Source organism: Musa acuminata, chromosome BXJ1-5, assembly GCF_036884655.1.
Source record: "Musa acuminata AAA Group cultivar baxijiao chromosome BXJ1-5, Cavendish_Baxijiao_AAA, whole genome shotgun sequence".
NCBI classification, from domain to species: Eukaryota; Viridiplantae; Streptophyta; class Magnoliopsida; order Zingiberales; family Musaceae; genus Musa; species Musa acuminata.
In genome coordinates, this window is record NC_088331.1 from 6,902,674 (window position 1) to 6,927,887 (window position 25,214).

At 46.0% G+C, this 25,214-nt stretch overlaps 3 protein-coding genes across 3 annotated transcripts; 2 read left to right on the top strand and 1 right to left on the bottom strand.

The window, feature by feature from the left end:
• Window positions 1–7,852: 7,852 nt before the first annotated feature.
• On the top strand, window positions 7,853–9,313 carry LOC135674936 (gibberellin 3-beta-dioxygenase 1-like). The gene is made up of 2 exons (XM_065185201.1): window positions 7,853–8,387; window positions 8,487–9,313. Exons 1-2 carry the CDS (start codon window positions 7,915–7,917, stop codon window positions 9,112–9,114), a joined length of 1,101 nt encoding a protein of 366 aa, XP_065041273.1. The 5' UTR covers window positions 7,853–7,914; the 3' UTR covers window positions 9,115–9,313.
• A 2,313-nt stretch (window positions 9,314–11,626) lies between these two features.
• Window positions 11,627–13,089, bottom strand: LOC135673424 (probable inactive 2-oxoglutarate-dependent dioxygenase AOP2). Its single transcript, XM_065182394.1, has 4 exons — window positions 13,072–13,089; window positions 12,523–12,957; window positions 12,092–12,413; window positions 11,627–11,982 (listed from the first exon to the last, which is right to left on the bottom strand). Exons 2-4 carry the CDS (start codon window positions 12,894–12,896, stop codon window positions 11,713–11,715), a joined length of 966 nt encoding a protein of 321 aa, XP_065038466.1. The 5' UTR covers window positions 12,897–12,957; window positions 13,072–13,089; the 3' UTR covers window positions 11,627–11,712.
• A 1,746-nt stretch (window positions 13,090–14,835) lies between these two features.
• Window positions 14,836–16,247, top strand: LOC135673425 (probable 2-oxoglutarate-dependent dioxygenase AOP1). Its single transcript, XM_065182395.1, has 3 exons — window positions 14,836–15,274; window positions 15,350–15,677; window positions 15,768–16,247. Exons 1-3 carry the CDS (start codon window positions 14,907–14,909, stop codon window positions 16,038–16,040), a joined length of 969 nt encoding a protein of 322 aa, XP_065038467.1. The 5' UTR covers window positions 14,836–14,906; the 3' UTR covers window positions 16,041–16,247.
• Window positions 16,248–25,214: the final 8,967 nt, after the last annotated feature.

Genomic DNA, 25,214 nt, shown 5'->3' on the forward strand with positions numbered 1-25,214 from the left:
TTGGAATTATTTAATTTTTGAGTCATAATATCTTTTTAGTTAAAAAAAAAGGAACCCTAAAACCACTCTCGGACATCATGTTCATTGCGTTTCATCATGCCCACACGATACCGCACCACCATGGCTATTCTCAAGTGATTGATTGATGACTTCACCACCACCGTGCTATGCCATCATGTTGTATCGTCACTCCCACATGCAGTTGTGTAGATGACTCCCACGATTATCGCGATGTTTTGTTATGCCCATATTTTTTTTGCCTATATAGTTAGTCATTTGCCTTTGGTGTCTAGTTGACATTGGTCACAACCAGCAAATGCCACAATGGCGTTGTTGCAATCGCAATAAGTAATGGCACTATTGTAGCTATCGTAACAATTGCACATAGCGACAGTCACCATAACCATCACTGCCACAATTGTCACGTATAGCAGCATTATTATAATCATCGTAGCCTCGCACACAACTACACTACCATAGTCATTGCATGCAATGGCACTGCTGCAGTTGTTTGTGACCAAGGTCGGTCAATCGCTGCAAGGATGCCGCACACAAGTAGCTGTGCATGGGAACATAGCTGGCAATTGCACCCCATAGCACTTTAATTGCATACACAGTTATTGCCCTCAAGAATATCGTTGTCGATAATAAATTATCAATAATGGTCTATCGATCATGAGAAACTTTGCATCGCTCTTAAATAGACAATTGGATGAACTAGATAGAAAACTAGATCAACAACAATGATGAATCTTTGAAGTATCAAACCTAATAACATATTTTGGCAAGCAAAGTGTGCTAATAAAATAGATCTAAATATAAAATAAATATAATTTTTTTATGATCTAAAGTATTTATTTTCAAAACATAATTCTGATATCAATTGTAGGTATAAAAACTATTATTATGCTATTATGTGAAAAATTTTAATAATAGAAAACTGAAATCAAATAACGATAAATTAAATTTAAGATACATACCTTTGGACGAGGGATTTTATCTAATTTGTAGACAAATCATTGTCGAATCTAAAAGCTACACTAATATCGATTTGTAACGAAGACTAGACTGATATTCTCTTTTTTTTTGTTATCATTTATAGGAACATAACAAGCGATGAATTAGGGATTAATAGATATTAAAAATAAATTTATAATTTCAATAACTACGTAACTAAAGAGAGATTAGAGAAGAGTTATAATATCTTAATAATATTATATTATGTATCCACGTTGATTCTATTTTTTTTATAGATGCGAACATGTGGTTGGATAAGTACTTAGAAGAGTTTTATCTCTTAAAATTTTTTATTATAATTTAATTTTTTTAATTAATAATTATAATCAAAATTTAATCATACCTATTATATAATTTATCTAACACCCTTTTAAGTCACAACATGGTAAGAGCCGAGGAAGACGAGCCAAAAGTGCTCACAGCCCCACGTCACGGCGGTGGCTTGGCACTGCCGGACGCGGGCTCACCCGCCACCTGCTGCGCCAGCTGCTGTCGCAGGAGGGCTTCTACGGCAACTGCGTCTACCCCATGGCGGCCAAGGCGAGCAGCGAGTTGGTCACGGGCTCTTCCCTGGTGGAGCCCCTGGTGGAGGTGACGAGGCTGATGAGGGAGGCCAAGGAGAGGATGTCCACCGAATTCCTGGACTGGATGATGGGCAGGTCGGCGGTGGATCCGTACAAAGTCCCGGTGGAGTACGGCACGCTGGTGGTGTCAGGCTGGAACAGGGCGGGGTTCTCAGAGGTGAACTACGGTGGGGAGAGCCGATGCATGTAGCTCCGTTGAACGACGACGGCAACTTCATCGCTTCCTGCATCTACCTGCACCCGTCCAAGCCCAAGCAGGGGGTGAGGCTGATGACACGGTGCGTGCGAAGGGACGATCTGCTTGCGCTCCATGAAGAGATGATGAAGTTTGTCGAGAGTTGATCAGAGCAGAGAAGGAAACACGCATCAAACATGGGAATGGAGCACGGTATCAGTACCTTTGAATGGTCTCTGCAGAGACTTATGACATCAAATTATGCTACCAAAATAGATATGAATTCTGAGAATGGGTTTTTGTGGTGTGAAGAATCACTTATATGTTATTGTATTGCTTTAGAATAAATATTCCTACAATTCTAAAGATGAGGATCAATAATTCAACCTTTTCTTTATATTTTGTTAAGTGAAGAGAAAAAAATATTTATTTTTATTTTTATTTGACAGTTCCAACTAGGTAATAATAATAATAATTATTATTATTATTCTACATCCTTTAGGTCTAATCATTGGTTTTAATTTCAAAACTAATGGTTTCGATTCTCCCAAAACGAAGAATCAGTATCGGTTCCAATTTCGATTCAGGCAGTTTCAGTTTGAACCGTTAATTTTTTTAATATTATTTTTAATTAAAATTTTATTTTTTAAAAAAATATATATATATTTATTTATTTTAATAATAAAATAATAATAATTAAATTTTATGAAATCAACTATTCAAATTGGACTCGAAACCAAATCGTCAATTTCAGAATTAACGATTTTAATTTTTCAAACCTAGAAATCTATGAATCGTCGAAAGTATTCTATTCAAAACTAGCTTATTTTCCTCGATGTCACATTTATTATTTACATAATACTATATTTTCTTTACGACTAAGAAAGCAAATGATATATTTTCCCTCACTTCACTCCTCTTAGAGAGAGTGATGGTTTTGTATAATCTATTATCATTCTATTTCTTTTCTTCTTTTCGGATTCATTCTCTAAAGAGCACAATATCCACCGCAAGCTCCTTGGGATACGAATACATGTTCATAAATCATCGACAATAGCTCTTAGCGGTCCTCCTTTGCTTCCTCCTCCTTCACTCAAATTCTCGTACTCTTATGTTATAAGAATTAAATTTAATTAAAAAAATAACTAAAAATTTTCTCTTATCATACGAGTAAAAATAATTATAACCTTTATAATTTAACAAGAATAGAAAGATTATATCATGATAGAGATCATCATAAAAAAGAAAGTTATAAAAATAATAAGCTATTAGTAAATTAGATAGGATACATATAATAAAATTATATGAACAAAGCCTTAATAATTGAGACATGTAACTCTCATTTATAATCATATAAATAGATTAGTTTTGTTATGATAAAGTATGAAAACAAGTGAGAAATCAAAAGTGTCGAGATTTGTCTAAAAATAAATAAAAATTTTAGTTTACCTCTTATTTCATCTCTCAATTCTTGCTCTCTAGCTCTCCCTGTCTCATCTTTTCTTTTCTCGATCAAAATAGTATCAAAGCTAAATCGAAATAACAAATAGCATACAACTTCAAGTGTCTTAGCTTATAAATAATAATTACAAAAATTAGAATATCCAAATGAAAGTTTTGTTTAGATCACAGGGTATATGAGAGATGACAAAAAAAAAAGTTTATGAGGAGCCTCAAAATCATGTCATCCTTATAACGAGTCAAAAAGATTCTTTGAAGGATATAAGAAAGAAAAATAAGAAGATACTTTTCCTGAAAATTGTCATCTGTCAACACATGTAAAGATGCTTAGGAGATTCTTCGAAGCCGAGTTGAGAAGGTGAGAAAATTTGAACTTCAATCACTTAGAGCCAAAATTGAAACATTACAAATAAATGAGTCAAAAACTATTTTAGATTAATTTACAAGGGTGCATACCATTACCATTAATGAGCTAATAGATTCTATATGAATATTTAATCAAGAAGAAGAAACTAGATATAGTGGACTAAGTTCTCTAAGAAAAGCTTACTTAGAAATAAAGAAACGAAGGCTCAATCGATCATACTCATAGAAAAGGCCAAAAAGGTTATGGTCATAGTTGTGATAAAGGATATGACCAAGGAGGAAGAGAAAGAAACAATGAAAAAGATCGAAGTCTAAAATAAGAATAAAAAAAAAAAAAAGTAGATAGAAGTGGCCAAATGTATATTGTTCTAAAATTTAATGTTATTGTTATAAAAAAAAAAAAGATAATTATGCTTCTAAATGCTATTATAACAAAAATAATAAGGCTAAGAAAAATACTATATTAAAAGAAAAAAAAAGATTGGTTTTTTATTGCTAGCACATAAAGAAGAAGATTTTGTCATTAAGACAAGTGGTATTTGGACACCAGTAATCATATGTATAGTTACAAAAGTTTCAGAGTTGATGAAAAAGTGAATGGATAAGTCTAGTTCAGAAATGAAAGTTATCAATTTCTTTTAAATATTTATTATGTGTCAAATATGAAGAATAATATTTTTAGCCATAGACAGTTATTTGAAATTTGATTATGAAATTTATATAAAAGATAAATAATTTTTTTATTAGAAGTAACATAAATCATCTAATTGCTCAAATAGAGATATTAAAGAATAGATTATTTTTCTTAACCATTAATCATGATTTGAGATAGTGTTTAAAGATTTGAGATGTTGAACTTCAAAGATCTCAAGATGCTATCAACAAAAAAAAAAATGATAGATAGGCTTCCCTATATATAACACCCATGTCAAATATGTGACGAGTGCGTTATGACCAAACAATCAAAAAGTTTTCAAATAAGACAAATTTTAAACCCAATAAGTCACTTCAACTTATTCACACTACTGTTTATAGTCCTAATGTTACAACATCTTTTGGTAAACATCATTATATTTAATTTTTATTAATGATTATACAAGAAAATTCTAGATTTATTTCTTGAAAAAAAAGGGAAAGTGTTTAATATGCTCAAGTAGCTCAAAACTTTTATTAAGAATGAAAACGACTTCAACATCTAAATCATATGGTACCAACTCATAACACCATATTCTCCCTAACAGAATGGTGTGAAGAAGAGAAATAACTGAACAATTCTCAACATGTTGAGAAACACGCTTAAGATAAAAAAAAATATATGCTTAAAGAATTTTGATCAAAAGTAGTGGCATGTGTCATTTACATGGTGTCCTACATTGAGCTTAGAGAATAAAAATTCGCTAGAGCTATTGACCGAAAGAAAATTGAGTATCTCACATTTTAAGATTATTTGAAATTTGACCGAAAGAAAATTGATTATGATCAAATAATCAATTGTAGCTTAATAAGTGGAATATATAACAACATTATCATGTAATGCTATGCTATATGGCTAAGTAAGTTCTTGAATGAAGTCAATTATTCACAAGATCAAGCTACAAAGATAAATGTTGATAATAAATCTATTGACCAAGAACTCAATCTTCCATGAACAAAATAAGCATATTGATATTTATTATCATTTCATTTGAGATCAAATCAAGGAGAAAGAAGTTTAATTGGACTACGTCAAATCTGATGATCAGGTTACAAATATTTTTACTAAGCCCCTTAATTCAGAAATTTTTTTCAAGATGAAGATATCACTTGAAGTGTGTGATAAAAATAAATTAAGTTTAAGGGTGTGCTAAGAAAATTAAACTTAATTATAAAAAAGAACTGAAAACTTTCTCATAATCACATGAGCGAAAACAATTATAACCTATATAATTTAACGAGGTTATGAAAATAATAAACTACTAGTAAATTAGATAAGTTGTATACAATAAAAAAAATATATAAATATAATCTTAAAAATTGAGTCTTTGTAACTCTCATCTATGACCCCAAAACTAGATGAGCCCTGTCATGATAAAGTATAAAAAAGTGAGAAAAAAGAAAAAAGAAAAAAACATATCTATAATAAATAAAAATTTTAATTTATCTCTTGTTTCAATCTCTCAATTCTTCCTCTCTAACTCTCTGTATCTCATCTTTTCTTTTTCTCCATCATCATCCTCGATCGAAGAACCTAACGCTTGAACCCCTGTTTCCAGATGGGATTATTATTCCCCTTTTTGTTGCGAAAAATGTATTTTTTTTTCTCCTCTTTTCTTGAAAAGATTTCTCTTTCCCCCTGTAGAATTCAACCGATGCAACTTGAGATGTTGCAGATTTCAGGGTGTCTGAATGAACTGAGCTCCTGCTCGTCTGATTGAGATATCCTTCCTTGGCTTGCATTGCATCTGACTCAGAAATTTGAGGAAGAAATGACAAATGGATCAAAGAGGACGACGCTTAGATCCATTGCCCCGTTGCCAGATCATGTTTAATCTCTTCTGGCATTCGGATTCTGTGTTCACAAGGCGATCGGTTGTAAAGGGGTGGTCGAGGACAAAGCTGGTAGCATCCATCGGTTTATGGGGTTGTCTCAAATCTAATTGCTTTCTTGAATTCCACATGTATGGCCCCAATTTTCTGGGTCGATCATGCGGATCATTTTTTGTGATTCAACTAAACTGAGAGACAAAAACACCTTTTCCCCATTGTTTCCGATAGAGTTCAGTCGAATTCTCCTTCTTCTTCTTCTTCTTCTTCTTCTTCTTCTTCTTCTTCATATTCGGGAGTATTCTCGAATGGTGGTGAATGTAAATATATTTTGTTTCATCTTCTCTGCTAGATTTCACTGTATCCATAGCTTCAGTAACTTATTACATGTTCCCAACTTTAGAAGCCGACAGTACCACATCACTCGATGCTGCTTCTTCTTCCTTCAAATCGCCAAGTGTCCTATAAATGAAAGCCCATGATTCACAAGTATGTATGTCCTTTCTCTCCTCGTGCCTCGACTATAAGAATATGCCATTAAAACTATCTACCTTCTTCGATGTTTTGTTCTTCATCAAGTATCCACAATTTACTTTTTATCTTTGGTGAACAGATATGTATTGCTATACCTTTCTCTGTTGGTTTGCTAGTCCGCGATTGGATTTGTTTCTGCGATCATGCAGCAAGTGGAGTATGAGGAACACATGCTGTAACTATTGCCACCAATAATTGACATGTCGTATTACTTGCGTGCGAGTCATAAATTTTATGTGTCTTTTCCATGCCTGATCTAACACTAGGGTTTCTGTGATTGTCATTAAGTTCCCCAATGATGACTTCTGTGACCCCTTTTTTATCCTAGGATCGAATCCTAAAGATGCCTGACCTAAGGATCTAACTTGGTTTTTCGTGGCCTAGCAATTCTAGAAGGTGATTGTGAAATATTCCAATCACTAAACCTTGCATCTCCTTTTTGCTTGTGATGAAGAGGTACTTCGTTGGCACCCTCATCCATCGCAAGCACAAAGTCCGATGCCTCGTTCAAGTTATCGGAACACCTGAAGCGATAGATCTCATGTGTTTCCTGTTCCAAGGACCCAGTGCTATTCATCTACAGGTTGTCCAATTTATCGCAGCTGGTACAGGACAATGAAACCGGTCGAAGAGTACTAGAGCTACAGTGTCACCGCATTGCATCTCGTTTCAGCCTTTTAGGATATGCTAAACAGTGACTTCAGCCTTTCTCTGAGGACAACCAAGTGCGTTGTTCCTTTATGGAGATTGAATTAAGGTGGACCTTCTGCTGCCTGCCACAGCACAACTCTTCTCCAGCCGTGCATGTAACATCAATTGTTTGCCGTCGTAGCATTGCCGTCTTCTTCGTTTACCAACGAGTAATTTCACAAGCCTTTTGTTTCTTCCTCTCGCTAAAATTAAGATGTCCGAATCCATAGAACAAAACAGGGCTTGTTTCTTCACGGTAACTCCTAAGCTACAGACCGCAATTTTTGTGATCCGTATGCGGTGGAGCAAATTGGAGTCACACCTCAGAAGGTACATCGGACAGGGACGGCTGAGTTGCTACCGGACGTCAGGTCAATTCTAATTCCCTTTGTCGTTGCTTCGCCACCCGAACAACAACGATTAAAGATGTGGCTCCCACAACCATTAATTAATCTCCCCTTATAACTTCGATCCATTCCTTTCCTGCTTGTCTCTATTTATATATATAGTGAGAGAGAGCGCGCGTGAGGAAGAGGTGGCGCCACAATACTACAACACAGCCTCATGATCATGCCGACGGCCTCCGAGCTGATTCGCCACCACCATGCGCACCCCCTCGACTTCGAGTCGGTCCGCGAAGTCCCGGACTCGCACGCGTGGCCGGACCTCCACGACCACCCTACCGCCTCCGCGCAGGGGGCGGTCGTCCCCGTCATCGACCTCTCCGCCACCGCCACCAACGTGCTCGAACAGCTGGCGCGAGCCTGCGAGTCCTGGGGCGCGTTCCAGGTCACCGGCCACGGCGTCCCCCCGGGTCTCCTCCGGCGCGTCGAGGCCGCCGCCCGCGGCCTCTTCGCCCTCCCCACCAACCGGAAGCTCGAGGCGGCGCGCCCCGCCGACGGCGTCTCCGGCTACGGCCGTGCCCGCATCTCCTGCTTCTTCCCCAAGCTGATGTGGTCCGAGGGCTTCACCATCGCCGGCTCCCCGGTCGACCACGCTCGCACGCTCTGGCCCGACGACGACGCCCTCGCCTTCTGGTACGTGTATGACGCTCGTGTGCCGACGCCACACGTGCTGGACCACCTTCCTCGACCGTCTAACGCAGCTGAAAAGCCCTGTTGTGACACTACATGCAGTGACGTAATAGAAGAGTACAAGGAAGAGATGAAGCAGCTTGCACGGAAATTGATGCGGATGATGCTCATGTCATTGGGCCTGACGGAGGCGGAGGCGGAGACGGGCTGGATCGGGCCGGGCGATGAGGCCGGCGGCATGTCGGCCGTGCTACAGTTGAACTCTTACCCGGTGTGCCCCGACCCCGACCGGGCCATGGGGATGGCGGCGCACACGGACTCGACCTTACTCACCCTCCTCTTCCAGAGCAACACCAGCGGCCTCCAGGTTTTGCAGGTCGTCGGGGACACTGGTCGGGACCGGACGGCACGGTGGGTGACGGTGCCGCCGATGCCCGGCGCGCTCATCGTGAACGTGGGAGATTTGTTTCAGATACTATCGAACGGACGATACAGGAGCGTCATCCACCGGGCCGTCGTCAACCGGACGAGCCACCGTGTGTCGGTGGCGTACATGTGCGGCCCGCCGGCCGCTTCCAAGGTGGAGCCCATCGTAAAGCTAGTGGGACCAGGACGTGGTCCGGTCTACCGGCCCGTGACGTGGCCCGAGTACTTGAGCGTGAAGGGAAAGCTCTTTGACAAGGCGCTCGCGTCGGTAATGCGTACAGAAGTGTCTTTGGAACACATATGATGGGTACACATGCTTGTTCCTATGCTATACCGTATCTTACCAACCCCAAAGGAGTCGTCCATCACAGGGTGAGGAAATATATGGTGTGACAACGAATATGATGTATAATATTATCTTCAACTTTGATAATAGTTATTATAACAGTTGTATATGCTCTTTTGTTGCGTAAAATATGGGGCAACTTAATCCCCATTATTCATTTCATGAATATTTATTTTATAGTGGGACAGTGCTTTACTTAGAAATTTTAGGTAATACTGTAAGCTCCTTGGACATGCCACTGCAGAATATGCTAACCTGTCATGTCAGCGTGGCACATAATGCCAAATAAAAGGCATAAGCCCTTTCTCCAGAAAGGAGAAAGAAAAACTCGATCAAGTACTTGCTCGACGACAGACTTACTATTCCCTCAACTGTTTATATATGATGCTAAAGCTGTTGACAGAGAAACGAAAGTATGGTGAGGCAAAATGCAGAAGAAAGAGCGTCTGAACCCGTTCCTCGTCCCCGCAAGACTCGAAGAAGGAGAAGAAGAAGAAGAGGACATATGTTGCATGACGAATGAACTAAGACGCATCTTTCCACTTCTTTTCTGCGATCCTCACTCTCCTGCCTAAGATTGTTCAGAGAACAACGGTCATACAAAAAATAAGAGGAGGAGATCCAGAGAGACCCAATGGAGTTATCAAGCTTATCATTCATGTACTGCTGCGCTTTAAGCTATGATGGGATTTTTGTTCCGTTGCTGTCACCAGCCATCCCACCAAAAAGTGCTCGGATGGATTCCTCCATCTCTTTCTTGGCATAATTATGAGGCAATTGTCTTCTCATTATATCCCTTCTTCTCCTCAGCGTCAGGGACCACATGAAAGTTAAACTGTGTCGGCTCATTGGTGATTTAGCTGGTAAGCTTTGTTCCGGTCTCACTTCCGGCACCTAATCACCGGTCACCACATTTTCCTGCACTGTGGTCGGCACAGATAGCAGACTCCATCAAGGGACACCCTCCCTCCCGGCCCCTTCTTTCATTGTGCTGATGCATTAGTTTGACTCGATCTTTGGGGATTAAACAGCTAACCAATCAGTGATTACCGACATGCTTGTCGACACCACGCAATCAGTGATTAAACAGCTATCGATCTTTTTCACGAGTCTGCTCATGCAGCTGCCAAAGCCGATTTCTGTAGCACGGGCGATCTGAAATCAGGTGCAGTTATTTTCTGCTGCTGCTCTTTTCTCCTTCGAGGATGGAGCAAGTCTGTGCATGATGCTGTTCGTATCTCATGCCCTTGTAGTGCATCCTAAAGCCATGGCTCGCCGATCAGCCATGTTCACCAGGCCTTCCCTATTCAGGGATCAATGGCCGACCAATCTGATATACTAGCACTCATCTACTGTGATCATGAAAGCCAATACTAGCTGCAGTTGGATACGTCTCGATTGCCGGTGAGAGTGCAAGTTATCGGCATCGTCTGGATGAGGATCGGTTGACTTCATCACCTAGTTACTGCAATTGGTAGGAACTTTCTACTAGATAAGATTCCTTCATTGTAAGATTTGGGTTTATCTTGTTGCCCATTAAGCTGGAAGACTGCATTATTGTACCATATTTTGGCGACACAAGAACGTTGTCCATCAGTATGCCTTTGCGATCGCCATGTTTATTAAGCTTGGATAAGGATAGAATGCAATAGTCGTTCCTATTACGGATGATGGTTTCATGGCATTCCAGAGGCAAGTCTGCCACTTCAATCAGTCACACTATGATATGAACAATACCTAGCAGACTGTAAGGCCCATCATCTTAATAATTGGTGAGTTGGAGAGTGGGCCAACATATTTTTCGAACCTAATAAGCCAATGTTCTAAAGAGTAAAACATGTAGAGAAAAAACACCCTGTAATTTCTTTCGTAAAAATTATATTTTAGTGCCTTTAAGATGGCAAATTAATCGACGGGGGGGGGGGGGGGGGGGGGGTGATGATGCAGCATCGGCTCGTCTCCGAGGATGCAAAACACCGAGCGTGGGAGATCAGCCTGCAGTACTCCCTGAGCGAAATTATTCGTTCTCTTTGATGAGTGGTTTGGATCAACTTAATCTGATGAGTAAGTTGATAGATTAATTTATCCATCGAATTTAAATCGTGATATTATATCTTAAATTTTAATTCATATGTTTTTTTTTATTTTTATGAATTAAACGTAAGATCTTATGATAAATTCTTAAGATCTTTACCAACTAAATTAGCTGATATCTTTACCAAACGTATGCTTGGAGGAAGGCCACCTTCCCCTCGGTCTATTCGATCATTTATGTGGTCGCCGAGCATCATATTTAGTCCACAAAGCTGTAGCGAACAGTCGTACTCTTCTAAAACAAAAGCAATTTAGTACTTTTATCCCGTCGCATATTTTTTTGGAGCTTGCGTGACCACTTACGAATAATAATATGCAGACGTGACAGGAGAATCTGCATTAAAGATATTGGATAAAGGAAACACGCATAAAGTAATTCAGCAAAACGACAGAGTTTTATTCGAGAAACACGGAAACGAGAAAGGAAAGTTCAGGCCTTGATCGACTTGATCGACGAGGAGATCAGGCTCCCACTTGATCGACTTGTACCTCGCAGTACGCCTTGAGCGAATCGTCCGATTTCATGCCTTCCTCCGAGTGGCGGAAGTTCACAAAGCTGAGATAGCCGAAAGGCTTGTAGATCAAGGGGTGCTCTTCGTCGACCAGCTCCTCGGGAACTTGCACCATCACGTCGTCCTTTGGGTGGGACCCAAAGATTACGGAATACCTAGTCTCCCCGCCGCCGACCAAGACACGATGCAGTTTAGCATTAAGTCTTCCATTGCTCCAGCCCTGAGGAACACATGAAAAGCCGTCACAAGTTGTGTCCTTCCTTCGCCGGCCGGCCGGCTGTATGAGACTAGAGCTGGAAAGGATTACGAGTCGAGTGCATGCACCTCACCTGCAGTGCTTGTCCAATCAATACCGTATACGAATTGGGGGATTGAGGCACCGTGAGCCACTCGCCATCCGCGGTTAGCACTTGGAGGCCTGCGACCTTGTGCTGCACGACTAGGGTGACTGTGGTTTCATCGACATGGGGCGGCAGCACGACCGTCGCCTCCTGAGATGTGAGAGCGCCGTACTTGGCCATCCGGAGGCTGAACGTGAGCTCACTGTTCTGGCGGTCCAAGTGCTTGACCACGCCCAAGCTCTCCAGGAGCATCCTCCGCACCATCTTCTCCAGCTCGCTCAGCTGCCTTACGAAGGAGTTCACTGTGTCGCTGGTCGATGGAAAGGAACACAAAGGGGAGGGGTCAAACAAGAGTAGAAAACATATGTATCTGCTTTGATGATCTGGAAGTAAATCGATCATTGGGTGTGTGGCCGGACCAAAAGCTCGGGTTTCCCTCGGGCCACATGAGCTCGGTAAAGCTCCGAGTGCCTTCGACCAGGTGCGCGTCGAAGACCGACAGGGCCTCGTAATCCAAGCCCGGGAACTGGCCGATGTAGCCGTGGTGCGGCTTGTTCGACGTGTTGCGCATCTTCACGTCCGCGGGGAGAGCGAAGAGCTCCTTCACGGTGCGCCCGAAGAGCGCCTCCCGAAGCTCGGGGGCGACTCCATCGTACACGGCCTCGAACCAGTTTTCCTCATTCGCCACCACCTCCATCATCTGCGCCCGCACCCGCTCCCATTCCGGAGTTCCTGCCTTCTCCAGGGACAGCCCGGTGAAGTCCAGCTTGTGGTGGAAGGTCTCGGTGGACATGGCGTCTCTCTCCTTCTCTTCCTCCGATTCTGCTGCGATGCTGCAGTCCCCAGAGAAGATGCTGATATTACGGATCATTTGATAAATATCATTTCGTTATTTGCACGGGTTGACCCAAATAAAAAAAGAGGGGACAGCTCAGAGGATCAACACCTAATCCGATCTTCTCGTCTACCTTATTCCACAAGTTCTCTTCGGTTAATTCCACCATGTCATGTCCCTTAAGACGACGAGCAATATCTTCTCATCTATTTATTAGCATAGGAAATCGAACAAATTTTCTCCGAATATAAGGAAATTAGACACAATTCAATTTGTTAAAAAGACATGATTCTATTCGTCGGATTTGTACATCTCCCATGTGATTTTGAGATCTGGAGCTTCAATTATTTGGCATCGTCGTCGGCGACTCGTTCCGATCCATGTGATCGTGAGCTCCATAACGAGAGGTTCGAGGACAGCCCGTGAGAGGAAAAAAAATCGATGAAAGCCAAACCCGAGCAAAACGTGAGACACTTGTTTGCTATATATAATGTCCGCGTGACCCATCTGATCACCCAACACCTTATCTCGTGATTCCAGGAAAACAAATAAAAGTCAACGAGTTTATTTGTTTATGGTGAGTCAAATAAACCAAATTAGAATCAATAAATTCCCAAACCAATTGAAAAAATAATCTAATAATTATTTCTATCATATTGTTTCCACTGCCCGTGAACGTTTATTGTGAGTCTAATATTCTCTATGGTGCTAAACTTATACTGAATTGTGGTACATGCGAGACTTGCGACGAAACTCTATGAGAAATTTGTAGAATGAAGATGTGTTTAATACATGGAGATCGTCGAGACTAATGAGTCTGTCTAATTGGTTCTCTATCGAAAATGTAAGTCCCTTTTGGTTATTCCTTTTGGCGATGTGGAGAGCAGGTATTATGAGCAGGACGAAGGAAGTTATAGAAAGAAATGATTCGCTATGAGCGACTTAGTCTTTAAGCAATGAAACTTGGTTTGGGAGCTAGGTGATCTCCTATATTGGGTAGCATTCTGGTTGCATCTCCGGGCTACTTCGATGATCCTACATAACAGGCCTAAGTCGACGTGCCTTGGCTTAACCCTTCTCATGCTTAAATAAGGAAAACAAAGGAGGAGGGAGATGATAATATCAGTAATGTAATTAAGAGAGTAAAGAGTCTCTTTTGTCTGCTTGTCCCGGCTTAGCCTGGGGCATGACTTTTATACGTGGGAGCTAGGAAGAGCAAATAGGCCTTCATCAATACCCCCCCCCCCTTACCCAACGTGGTATAAACATTTAATGTTTACAGCTTGCCCATGTGTATTCCCATAAGCAACATCTGTGGATTATCAGGATGACACCTCCAATCAAACTTCCTTGCTTCTTTGGGTTAGACAATATGTGATCCTCTTGTCATTCGTTTGAAAGGGAAGGTTGTTGAGGCTTGATCATGTTACCGACCATTAATGTATAGCCATATTTATTTTATTGACTATGAGATTGGTTCATATAAACTCACTATGAGAAGGAAGAGCAGGTAACATGATCGATAAGAAATCGTTCATGTAAACTCACTTTGAGAAGGAAGGATAGGTAACATGACCGATCATAGGGAGTAGATGCTTTTGTACCTCTATTTAGGTATTACTTATGTGGTAAAAAGAATTGAGGGTATTATGATTTATCCCTATCAGTTATATTTAATCCTAGAATTAAAATGAAAACATACGAAATTAGACAGTAAAAACTCATATATATATATATATATATATATATATATATATATATATATATATATAGTTTAATCGACCATAATCATCTCAGGACTGTCGAGACGTGCAGTTCTTTCCCAATGCTTAATTTAATATCGTAACGCCACCAACCCCCGGGCCCAGTTGTTATAAACAAACCTTATATCAGTTCAGCAGGCAGAGCGACTCGACAGCACGCAAAAACTCGAAGGAACACCGAGGGAAAGAAAGAAAGAAAGGCAAGATGCAGCGGCCCCAACTCCCGGTGATCGATTTCTCCGGCTTCGACCCGGCGGCCGACGGAGGACCCACCTGGGAAGCCACCCGGGAGCAGGTCATGCAGGCGCTCGGAACCTGCGGCTGCTTCGAGGCCGTCTACGACCGAATTACTCCCGAGCTCCGGCAGTCGCTCCTGGAGGTGATCGCCAAGGATCTGTTCCGCCTCCCTCTCGAGACTAAGCTCAAGAACGCCTCCGACAAGGTCTACGACGGCTACCTCGGCCGGTTCCCGAACCTCGACTACGAGAGCCTGGCCATCAAGGATGCGACCCTGTCAGACGCCATCCCCAGCTTCGCCAGCCTCATGTGGCCCGATGGGAACCCCAACTTCTGGTGCTGCTTCATTTTGTCTTCCTCCATTCTTGTTTGATGTGCATGATGCGATTTGTCGTCCCATATGTTTGGCAGCGAGAGGGCTTCCTCCTTCACGAAGAAACTGGCGGAGTTGCAGGGGATGATAAGGAAGATGGTCCTGCAGAGCCTGGACGTGGCTGAGTACCATGAAGAGCAAATGCAATCGACATGGCACCTGCTCCGGTTCTCGGAGTACGGAGCGCCCGGCGAGGAGACGAGGAAAGTGGGTCAGATGGCACATCGGGACGCCAATCTGTTGACCGCAGTGTGCCAGCTGAACGGCGTTGATGGGCTGGAGGTGGAGACCAGAGACGGGCAGTGGCTCCAAGCCACCCCCAGCTCTCCCGCCTCCTTCTTCATCATCGCTGGAGAATCTTTCTGGGTACGATCGCTTTGTCACTCAAATTTCTCTCTTGACTCTAACAATACGGTACTGCCACGCGCACCATTTTGTCTGTGTTGATGGAAGCAGGCGTGGAGCAACGGCAAGGTGTACTCCCCCATGCATGGCGTCACGGTGAGCGGCAAAGAAACGAGGTACTCTGTTCTGCTGTTCGCGATGCCCAAGAATGAGCGCCCGATTCAAGCCCCAGTCGAGTTGGTGGACGACAAACATCCCCCCATCTTCAAACCCTACTACTACGATGATTACCTGAGGTTCTGCTTCTCAGAGGAGGGCATGATGCAACAGTTCAAGCTAGTCGCTTACTGCGGGACGGACGCAACCAAGGAAGCTGATGCATGATCGTGTCGTTCATATTACTGTTGTCTTTTCAGGACGTATTGCATCTTTTTTCTTTGGTAATAAGAATGGACTCTGATGCATTGCTGGATCCAGAGATTGCAATACATGAAGTCGTCGATCTCAAATGTAGGGTCGCTTGGTTGGTCTTCCCATGGTTTTTAAGAGCTTGGTATTTGGTAATGGTTGCACAGTGTGCCTTTCCCTTCTCGCAGAATGTGTAGTTCTTTTCTGCTTCGTTCAAGGAGACTAGTATCTGTCATCTTCTTTCCCTCACTCACGCTGCTTCGTTGAAGGAGGCCATACGGTGTTCTTTCTTTCAACAGGGTGCTCGTTTAAAGTCAGGGTGAAACCAAGTATCGGTCAGAACTGGTTTGCCTTGTGCTTTGGTTTCTAGTAACATCGACGCATCCAAGAGCCACCGACGTTGGAACTTGGAACTGTATTGCAGATAGATCCAAAGCTCTCTCTCTCTCTCTCTCTCTCTCTCTCTCAAACATCTATTAATTATAAATGAGTTGCTTCCCGTCTGCCGCAAGCCTTCAGTGTCTCGCCATAACCAGAAGCCGTGACGTTGCAGCTGTCTGCTTCAAAGTATGCGTGAGCCCGACGAAGGCTGATCTGACTAAAGACCGAGTCCGAGTGTCCGGTGAAGCGCGATGATCGATGGCGAGGAAGGAGGAGCGGTTGTTGTTTCCAAGGAAGGGGTGTTAGTGTAAACAACTTTTAAGCCGTGACCTCGGGGCCGATGCAGCTCGGTTCGGGTCCGGATGATGGGGATCTCCTTGGGACGTTTCTTGAGACTGCTGAGGTGGCCGATTGCGTTGATTTGATCAGGACGGGGTCGTCGTTTCCTCCGAGAAGGGACTCCTCGCCTGGGCGTTTAGTGGGAGACCTCCGTCTTCGCACCTACACAAAGGTCGGGTCGGGGAGCTCGGCCCGACCCCTCCGACGATTAGGTTAGTGGATGGTCAAGGGGGTTTTTTTAGCTCAGTTCTCCTCCCTGCTCCTTCATAGCGTGAGGGTTTTTATAGTAATAATTACCGTTGCATAATGTGCCTGTCCGTAGGGAGCAGAATCGTACTTCTGGTGGCGTCTGACATTGTCGTTGGCGTGGCGTGAGAGATCGAGCCTGAGTAGGGTGTTATTGTGCATTGGTAGGCGTTTCAGTTTGCTTTGACCGGGTGTCTCATCGGGTCAACAAAGGCATGAGGCATCAACTGGGGCAGGTGATGTCACGCGAGTCTTGTCGCCGTTCTTACCCTCATAATATTCCCCCCCTGAAGGAAGCTATGCGTTGGTTGTAGTGATGGGGTTCCGAGGCATGGCTTCAGCTTTGAGAAAGTGTCCTTGCCCGGGGCTTGTCGGCTTGACGCCGGGGCCGTGGGAGTCGTGGAGTTTAGCGGCGAAGGGGGGCCGCGTTTACAGTGATGACCCTGGGCATTGGGCGGCCGAGGAGCACAGCTCAGCCGAGCAGGGGCTATGGTCTCGGGGAGGGTGGAGCTGAGGCGCACGACGCAGGCGAGCTGGCCGCGCAGGTGTGGTCTCGGGCAACATACGGTCGAGGAGCATGATGCAGGCGGGCTGGCCGCACATGTGTGGTCTCGGGCAACATGCGGTCGAGGAGCACGACGCAGGCGGGCTGGCCGCGCAGGTGTGGTCTCGGGCAACACGCAGCTCTGGCCGCGCAAGTGTGGTCTCGGGCAACATGCGGCCGAGGAACCACTTGGTCTTTGATCAGCAATCCACTGCTTAGTGATGCGCAGACGCGAGAAGCCGGGTCGCTTCCTAGGGAAGCCCAAAGGGCCGTCACTTTCCGGAGTCGTTGATTTTCGAGGCTGATAAGATAAGAGCTCCAGGATCCGCACCGCGCGCCGGTGGGCTGCCACGTCAGGCCATATTTATGGCGAAGTGACGTTCTGTCACGGACAAACTTCGAAACAGGGTGTTTGATGTAATGCTTATGTATGTCCGTGTCGTTCGACATGTTCTTGCCTTGTACAGAATGTAGAGGGGCGGCCGAAGGCTTAATAGTCCCATTTTAGTTGGGTTGGTGGCCTCTTTAGGCTTGTAAATAAAGGTTGTGTCATGTGGACACGTGCGAGAGCTTTTCGGTCTGTAATGGACCATTTTACCCTTTGTTGTGCCACTGTTCAGAGCTTGTAAAGTCTGTTTGTAATTTGCTTTGTCTATGAAGTGTTTTTCGGACATGTTTGCTTGTGGATCCCGTTTGAGGCGTTCTCTTTAACCCGTTCTCTCTTTTGTTGGTCCTAAGGGACAATGGGAGGCTTCGGGGAGGCTGACCTTTGCGGACGGACGCGCAAGGGTGCCGCACGACTTAGGCAAAACCAGCGAAGTCCGTGTCATATGGTATCAGAGCGGGACAAGCACTCATAGAAACACTTGACATGCAAACGTGGGGGACCTAGCGGGGCTGCGTTGAGGGCAGTCAGCAACGCGCGACCGTTTGAGGGAAAACGGGCATGGAGATGTAGGGAAAAGGAGTCGTTCAGAGGAGCGGGCATCTGAGTTTGGCATTCAGAGGAATGGCCAACCCTTCGCGCAAGAGGCACCACGAGAACAGGCAAGCTTGGAAGAATGTGGAGTGCACAAAGGTTGGGATGGCTGAGTTTGAGCTACGACTCAACGTTGACAACTTTACTTGATGGTGCTCAAGGCAAGCGAGGCGCTTGGCAAAAGGATGAGACCATGCAAAGTGGAATGAGTTGCTCAGCGACCGAAAGAGTGTGCAAAGCTCACAGAGGTGAGGGGAATTGCTAACTCGAAGAATTCGGTACTCATGCATGGGCTTGTATGCGGACGATGGATTGTTCGTGGCCATCCCAAGGCGACCGAAACTCGGCGCCATGGAGCATTGAAACTTTCTCTTCGGCATGCGAAGGATACGTCCGGAGGAGGCTGAAGTGTGCAACGAGTTCAGCATGTTGCTAGGCCTTGAGGGGTGCAGTGGTGGCTGTATTGACGTGGAGGCGCAATCTAGCAAGTGCGTTTGCAGGAGGCAGAACAATGCACAGTTTGTTCAACAGATCGGAGTAGTCCAAGGGGATGGTGGTCTACGAAACGAAGAGAGATGTTGCTCCAATGGGACAGTTATCCAGGAGGGATAAGTCTCGGCTCTCCAGAGGGAGAATCATGTGAGACGGACCTCACATGTTGAGGAGGAGTACCTCAACAAACAACAACTCCATGAAGCTCGATGGACTGAGCAAGCGGCGAGGAGTCGTCGCATAATCTCGCTTGAGAAAATGCATTGGTTGATGCATTGCGAGATCAAGTGGGGGAGCGACCTGATGCAACTTAAATGAAGGCACACTTAGAGTCGATATGGAGATCGGACTCAAGGGAGGGCTGACCCGTGGAATGGTGGGCGCGAGGGCCACCATCGACTCAATGCAAAAACGAGGAGCGGAGCAACTTGGGTGTAACTTGGCGAAGTACCCAAGCCGCATGAAGGGAGCTAGCATAGAAGTTGGAACGTGGAGCAGAGGCACAGTGCTTCCCTTAGACAGAGGTCAAGGACATGAACTCTTGCAGAGGCAATAGTAGGATCATGTTGTTCCATGGGTCCTTCATTCTGACAGAGCGGACTCATCTTGCATGGTGCCAAAGACGAAGGGAGCTTCGGAGCACATGCACCTTATCTCGGAGAAGCATTTGATGGAGGAAATAAGGCGACTCAATTTACGGAGGCGAAGTTGGGTTCAGAAGGCCTTAGCACGGGGCAATAGGACGCAGAGGCGGGTACTCTTGAAGAATATGCCACAGTGTTGCCATTCAAAGTTGCCATGAAGGAAGCGGTACGCAGCGGAGATTGTGCTGGTAGGGGCAGAGGCCCAGGATCCAAACAATGGTGCACAAATTACAGTGAAGTCGGTGGACTTCTGGAGCTACTAGGCGACGGACTGTCCTAGAGCGGTGCTTCATCTAGGTGTGACCCAAGAGTGGGTGGATGAAGGTCGATTGCCAAAGGAGCGAACAAAATCGAAGGTGGAGGAGACCCTGCGATGTATTGGCAGAGGCCACACATGGAGGGTTCACATTTCGAGTTTATTCCACAAGGATCAGAATGCAATGGAGATGTCACCAGGAGGCGACATGGTGCAGCGGATCGTGGTGGAACAGTTCGTGGCAATGCGACACACACGACATAGTCCCGTGAGGGATGAGATCATATGGAGGTATGATCGGGAGCTACTGGGAGCTCCACTTCGGTGAACAACACGACGGCAAGAAGGGCTATGGATTCAAGGAGTGAAGGCTATGGTACCGCAGAGGCGGGTCTTCCGGGCGTGCATCGAATTTTGCATCGGATGAAAACCTTGGTAATCAGCATATGGGGGCTGTGTTCCACCAAGGGAAGAGTTCGAATGCAAGTACCAGTGAGTCCCATGGGAGGGACTTGATCATGCAGAGGTATGATCGAAGCAGCTGGAGAGTCGGACTGCTCCAGAGCTCATATTCGCTTAAGGGAGCCCGACAAGTCAGAGGACAAGGTCGAGTAAGCGGACGTTGCTACCAAGGAAGCTAAGGAGAACAGAATCGATGCAAACTCTACAACGTGATGGCAGAGGCCATGCATGGGAGTTGCAGTCTGTCTTTCCATCGACCAAACGGACTGCTTGGAGAACACAGAGGTGTTGAAGCAGGGGGTCGAAAGGGGCCAGGAAGCGACGACGAGTCCAGAGGGACTTAGCTACCCAAAATCAAGCAATCAGTGAGAATGAAGGTGGACTCAGAGGAGTGTCACGAAGGCATATCTACTGATTGTGAAGAAAAGGGATGTAGATGCGAGGCGACGGATAGTAGTGCCATGGGCATGGCAGCGCCATGGTACCGCAGAGGCGGGACTTCCGTGAAAGTCATTGATCCCTTGCTCTCATGGAGGGAGAGCGCTTGGTCGTGAAAGGGGCTGAGGAGGTGGAGAATGCAGAGGCAATCTTCAAGTACCGAGACAAGGCTGAAGGGCAGAGGCCGAAGAACCTCGTAAGACCGGTGTCAACAAGTTTCTCATCAAGATAGCCGTAAGTGAAGGACTTCGGGTCATGCAAGAGTGCACGACCAAGGAACGAAGCAAGCAGTACGCGGTGCTGTACCTTTGCTACTAAGTGGAGTAGGCGGCAGGGTTGATGGAGAAGACGGTACAATCCCAGAGGCGACCTCATCTATCAGAGAATTACTCCAAGTTGGGGTGAAAACTTCCTGCATTCCAGAAGTTCAATGGCATTGAGAAGGTGAATCACAGTAGCTAACTCAACGCAAGGAGTGCAAACACTTCAAATGCTTCAGAAGTGTGAGCAAAGAGCAGGCGAAGGCCAGTAACCAGCTCGATGCATGAAGTACAACCTCGAAGAGACGGGCGAAGTCAAGTAACCTTTGCCTTCTCAACTCTTAAGTGAATGGGCGAAACCGAGTACCCCAATTCTCTTATCTATCCAGCAGAGGAGCTCTGTACAAGTTCAAAGACCCTTCGAAGAGAATGGAAGACAACAGTTGTCAAATCCTCACCAATGGTGATCAGTGCTACTGAGAGTAGATTGTCCGCTTCATTTCCCAACGAAATTCCAATCGAAAGCGGAAGTGATGCGAACCTACTTGGATGTGACAACTAACTGAAAGAAGAGTCAATGAGCAGATTTTGTGGAGGAAGGACCCAAAACTTCAGAAGTTTGCGAGACGATGCTCGTTAAAGCTCCAACAAGCATCCACCCAGTTCAAGCAGCATGTGGAATTTTTGAGAGACTAGCGCAGTAAGGATGGTCTTTTCCTTCATTTTGGGGGATCCGCAGGAATCAACAAGGATCAACACAACTCAGCCAACCCCACACCAGAGTCAGAGTCACTGGTGAGTTGAAGCAGCATGGCGGATCAAAGGTTCGACTACTCAAAAACAGCAGCGGAGAGCAGCTGGGAGCCAGGAGGTGCATTGCAGCTGGAGCAGAAGATTGAAGACTCAGCAAAGGCGAAGAGTTGTAGTGTTCATAAAGGCTTCGACGAGGACGTCGACGGGATAAGTGGGGGAGAATGTCACGGACAAACTTTGAAACAGGGTGTTTGATGTAATGCTTATGTATGTCCGTGTCGTTCGGCATGTTCTTGCCTTGTACAGAATGTAGAGGGGCGGCCGAAGGCTTAATAGTCCCATTTTAGTTGCGTTGGTGGCCTCTTTAGTCTTGTAAATAAAGGTTGTGTCATGTGGACACGCGCGAGAGCTTTTCGGTCTGTAATGGACCATTTTACCCTTTGTTGTGCCACTGTTCAGAGCTTGTAAAGTCTGTTTGTAATTTGCTTTGTCTATGAAGTGTTTTTCGGACATGTTTGCTTGTGGATCCCGTTTGAGGCGTTCTCTTTAACCCGTTCTCTCTTTTGTTGGTCCTAAGGGACAATGGGAGGCTTCGGGGAGGCTGACCTTTGCGGACGGACGCGCAAGGGTGCTGCACGACTTAGGCAAAACCAGCTAAGTCCGTGTCAGTTCGGTCTTCCTGACGCAATATGCTCCAAGAGGGGAAGGTCGCCATTTTGGCGGGATCTGGGCTATAAATAGCGTATAGTTGGCTTCCTGCACGTCTCGTTGCTTGCATTCGTTCGATTTTCTCTCCGGACGATTCTGTTTCGCACCCATTGGCCGTCCCACTCCCCCTTCCAAGATTTGGTAAGGATGGCTTTTCCTCCTTTGCCTTCGTCTTCCTCGTCTTCCACCTCCGGTAATGTCGGAGAGAGGACGTTGTCGGCGAGCCCCCACTCATCATCCGATGAGAAGGCTGCTAGAGCCCTCGAGTCGTTAATGTGGCCGCATGATCTCGACTCCACCGTGAGCGAGTTGTCGCTCGGCTACCTCTAGGGTCGCTATGGTATCCCGGAGGAATTTTCGCTCATTACCCCTGAGCTGGGGCAACGAGCGTACGACCCTATCCCAAGGGGTTTTGCGCTAACCTTAGACGCTTTTGAGGCCGGGTTGTGTCTCCCTCTTCACCCAGTCATAAGTTCTTATGTCTTGTGGTGGCGCATTTCTCCCTCTTAGATGGCGCCGAACTCCTGGCGCTACCTGGTGGCATTCTTAGGGGAATGTCATTACGCCAATGTCACCCCGAGCCGGTCCCTTTTCCTTTTCTGCTTTCGTCTCTCAAAGGGGTCGGGGGGTTACTATCTGTCCGCCCAACCGGGCTTCCGGGTCAGCGGGGCTCCTTCTAGCAACATGGGGTGGAAGGAGTGTTTCTTCTACGTATGCCATCCGGAGGGCTGGAGCTTTGGGCTCCGGTGGGCGACGCGTGCGATAGACAATACTGCCCCGACCCTAAATGACGAGGAGCGCAAGGGCCTTCAAAGACTTAAGGAGATTATTTCGGCCTCCCAAGTCATCCGGAAGATGACCGAGGCGTGGCTGGTCGAGGCGGGTCTGAGCCTGATGCCTCGAGGTATGCCTTTAGCGGATAGTGGCAGGGTTTCTATTTTCGGCATTTTAACCGATGTCAACATCTACATGCAGAGATGGTGAACCTCATTGCTGTGCACGGGGGGTGCTCTTCGTCGACCCCGTTGCCGCGTCATCAGGCCGACCTGGGTATCGGCACAAAAGAGGCATCGGTGGAGCTTGAAGCAGGCCATCCTCGGAAAAAGGCCAAGACCGTCACCTCGAAGAAACCAAATCCGCCGGCAACTCAGCCAAGGGTGGTCGTTGTTGAACCGGGTGCACGCGACCGGCGATAGGGCCTTGGTTGGGGGGAGGCCAGTCCGAGCAACGCGAGGGTAGGGAAGGCGCCTCGGGAGCCTTGCATCCGCGATATGTGCCGCCTCCCAATAGGGGCGCAGAACGAGCCTTACCAGGCTCGTGTGATGGGCGAGCTTTCAGAGGGCCAACCCTCCGATTCGTTGGAGGCCCGGTGGGCTGGACTTACCCGCGAGACCCGGGTATGGGTCGACGGGGAGGCTGTGACCGTGTTTGTCCGAGGCGGGCTCCACCCCGCCATGGCTCGGGAGCTATACACCATGCCCTCGGATGTACTGCTTGGTAAATCCGCCAAGTCGTTGCTGTGTGTAAGTGTCTCACCCTCGGACCCCCACTTATACTTGGGCGGAATTTGTCCTGACGTTTTTTTTTCTTGCAGGGCCAACATTATACTATGGCGTTGGCGGACCGCATGCGCGATGCAGGTCGGGCCCTTGGCATTCTGTGCGACCGCAATGTCGAGCTGCGCTGGGAGATCGAGGAGGTCCGCGCCGGAGCAGCTCCGGAAGCGGTCGCAACGGTTAAGCAGAGCTCCTTGGAGCTAGAAGCGGAGGTGACGCGCCTTAAGTCTGAGGCGACGACAGCTGATCAACGTATCTCGACGCTGGAGGCCGAGGTCCTACGCCTCAAGTCTGAGGTGAAGGTGGCCGAAGAGAAAAACGAAGGGCTTCAGGGGCTCCTAAGGGTGACTCGGACCGAGGCACGTCTGGCCCGAGCCGAGGCGAAGGGGGCTTCTGAGGCCCTGGCCGTCGAGAGGGATCTGCGGCCAGAAAAAGACAAGAAGCTGATCGAGGACTACAAGCAATCCTCGGGCTTCCAGCTCGGGCTGGTCCGGTCGGGGCAGGTTACCTATGAGTATGGGTACCGGATTGCCCTGGGCTGGTTCAGGATGCGCCACCCCATACTGGAGGTCGAAGAGAATCCCTTCGCCTCACTCCCCAAGGACCGAGACATAGACATGCCGGATGAGGTCCCCTTTGACGATAGTGTTGGGGGCTCCGACGGTTATGGTAGAAACTTGTAATAATCTAGGGGGTCGGTCTGGTCTTGTAACCTGACTTTTATTTAAATGGAAAGTTTTGTTCAGACTTTTACTTCGCGTTTGACTATACAAAAAACTTCTTAAAATTTCGCACATTCCACGTCCTTGGCAAAGGGTGGCCTTCAATGGTTGCAAGCCGATACGTGCCGAGCCGGATGACGTCAATAACCCGGTAAGGTCCTTCCTAGTTAGAGGAAAGTTTGCTGCGTGTTCGGGTCGGGTCACTGACTTCGGTCCTGCATATGACTAGGTCGCCCAATTTAAACGGTCGAGGGCGGACCTTGCGGTTATAGATTCTCGCGACAACCCTCTTGTTAGAGAGGTCTTTCATGTGCACGTCAGCACGTCGCTCTTCGATCAGGTCGAGGCCGGCTCGTAGTCCTTGGGCCGA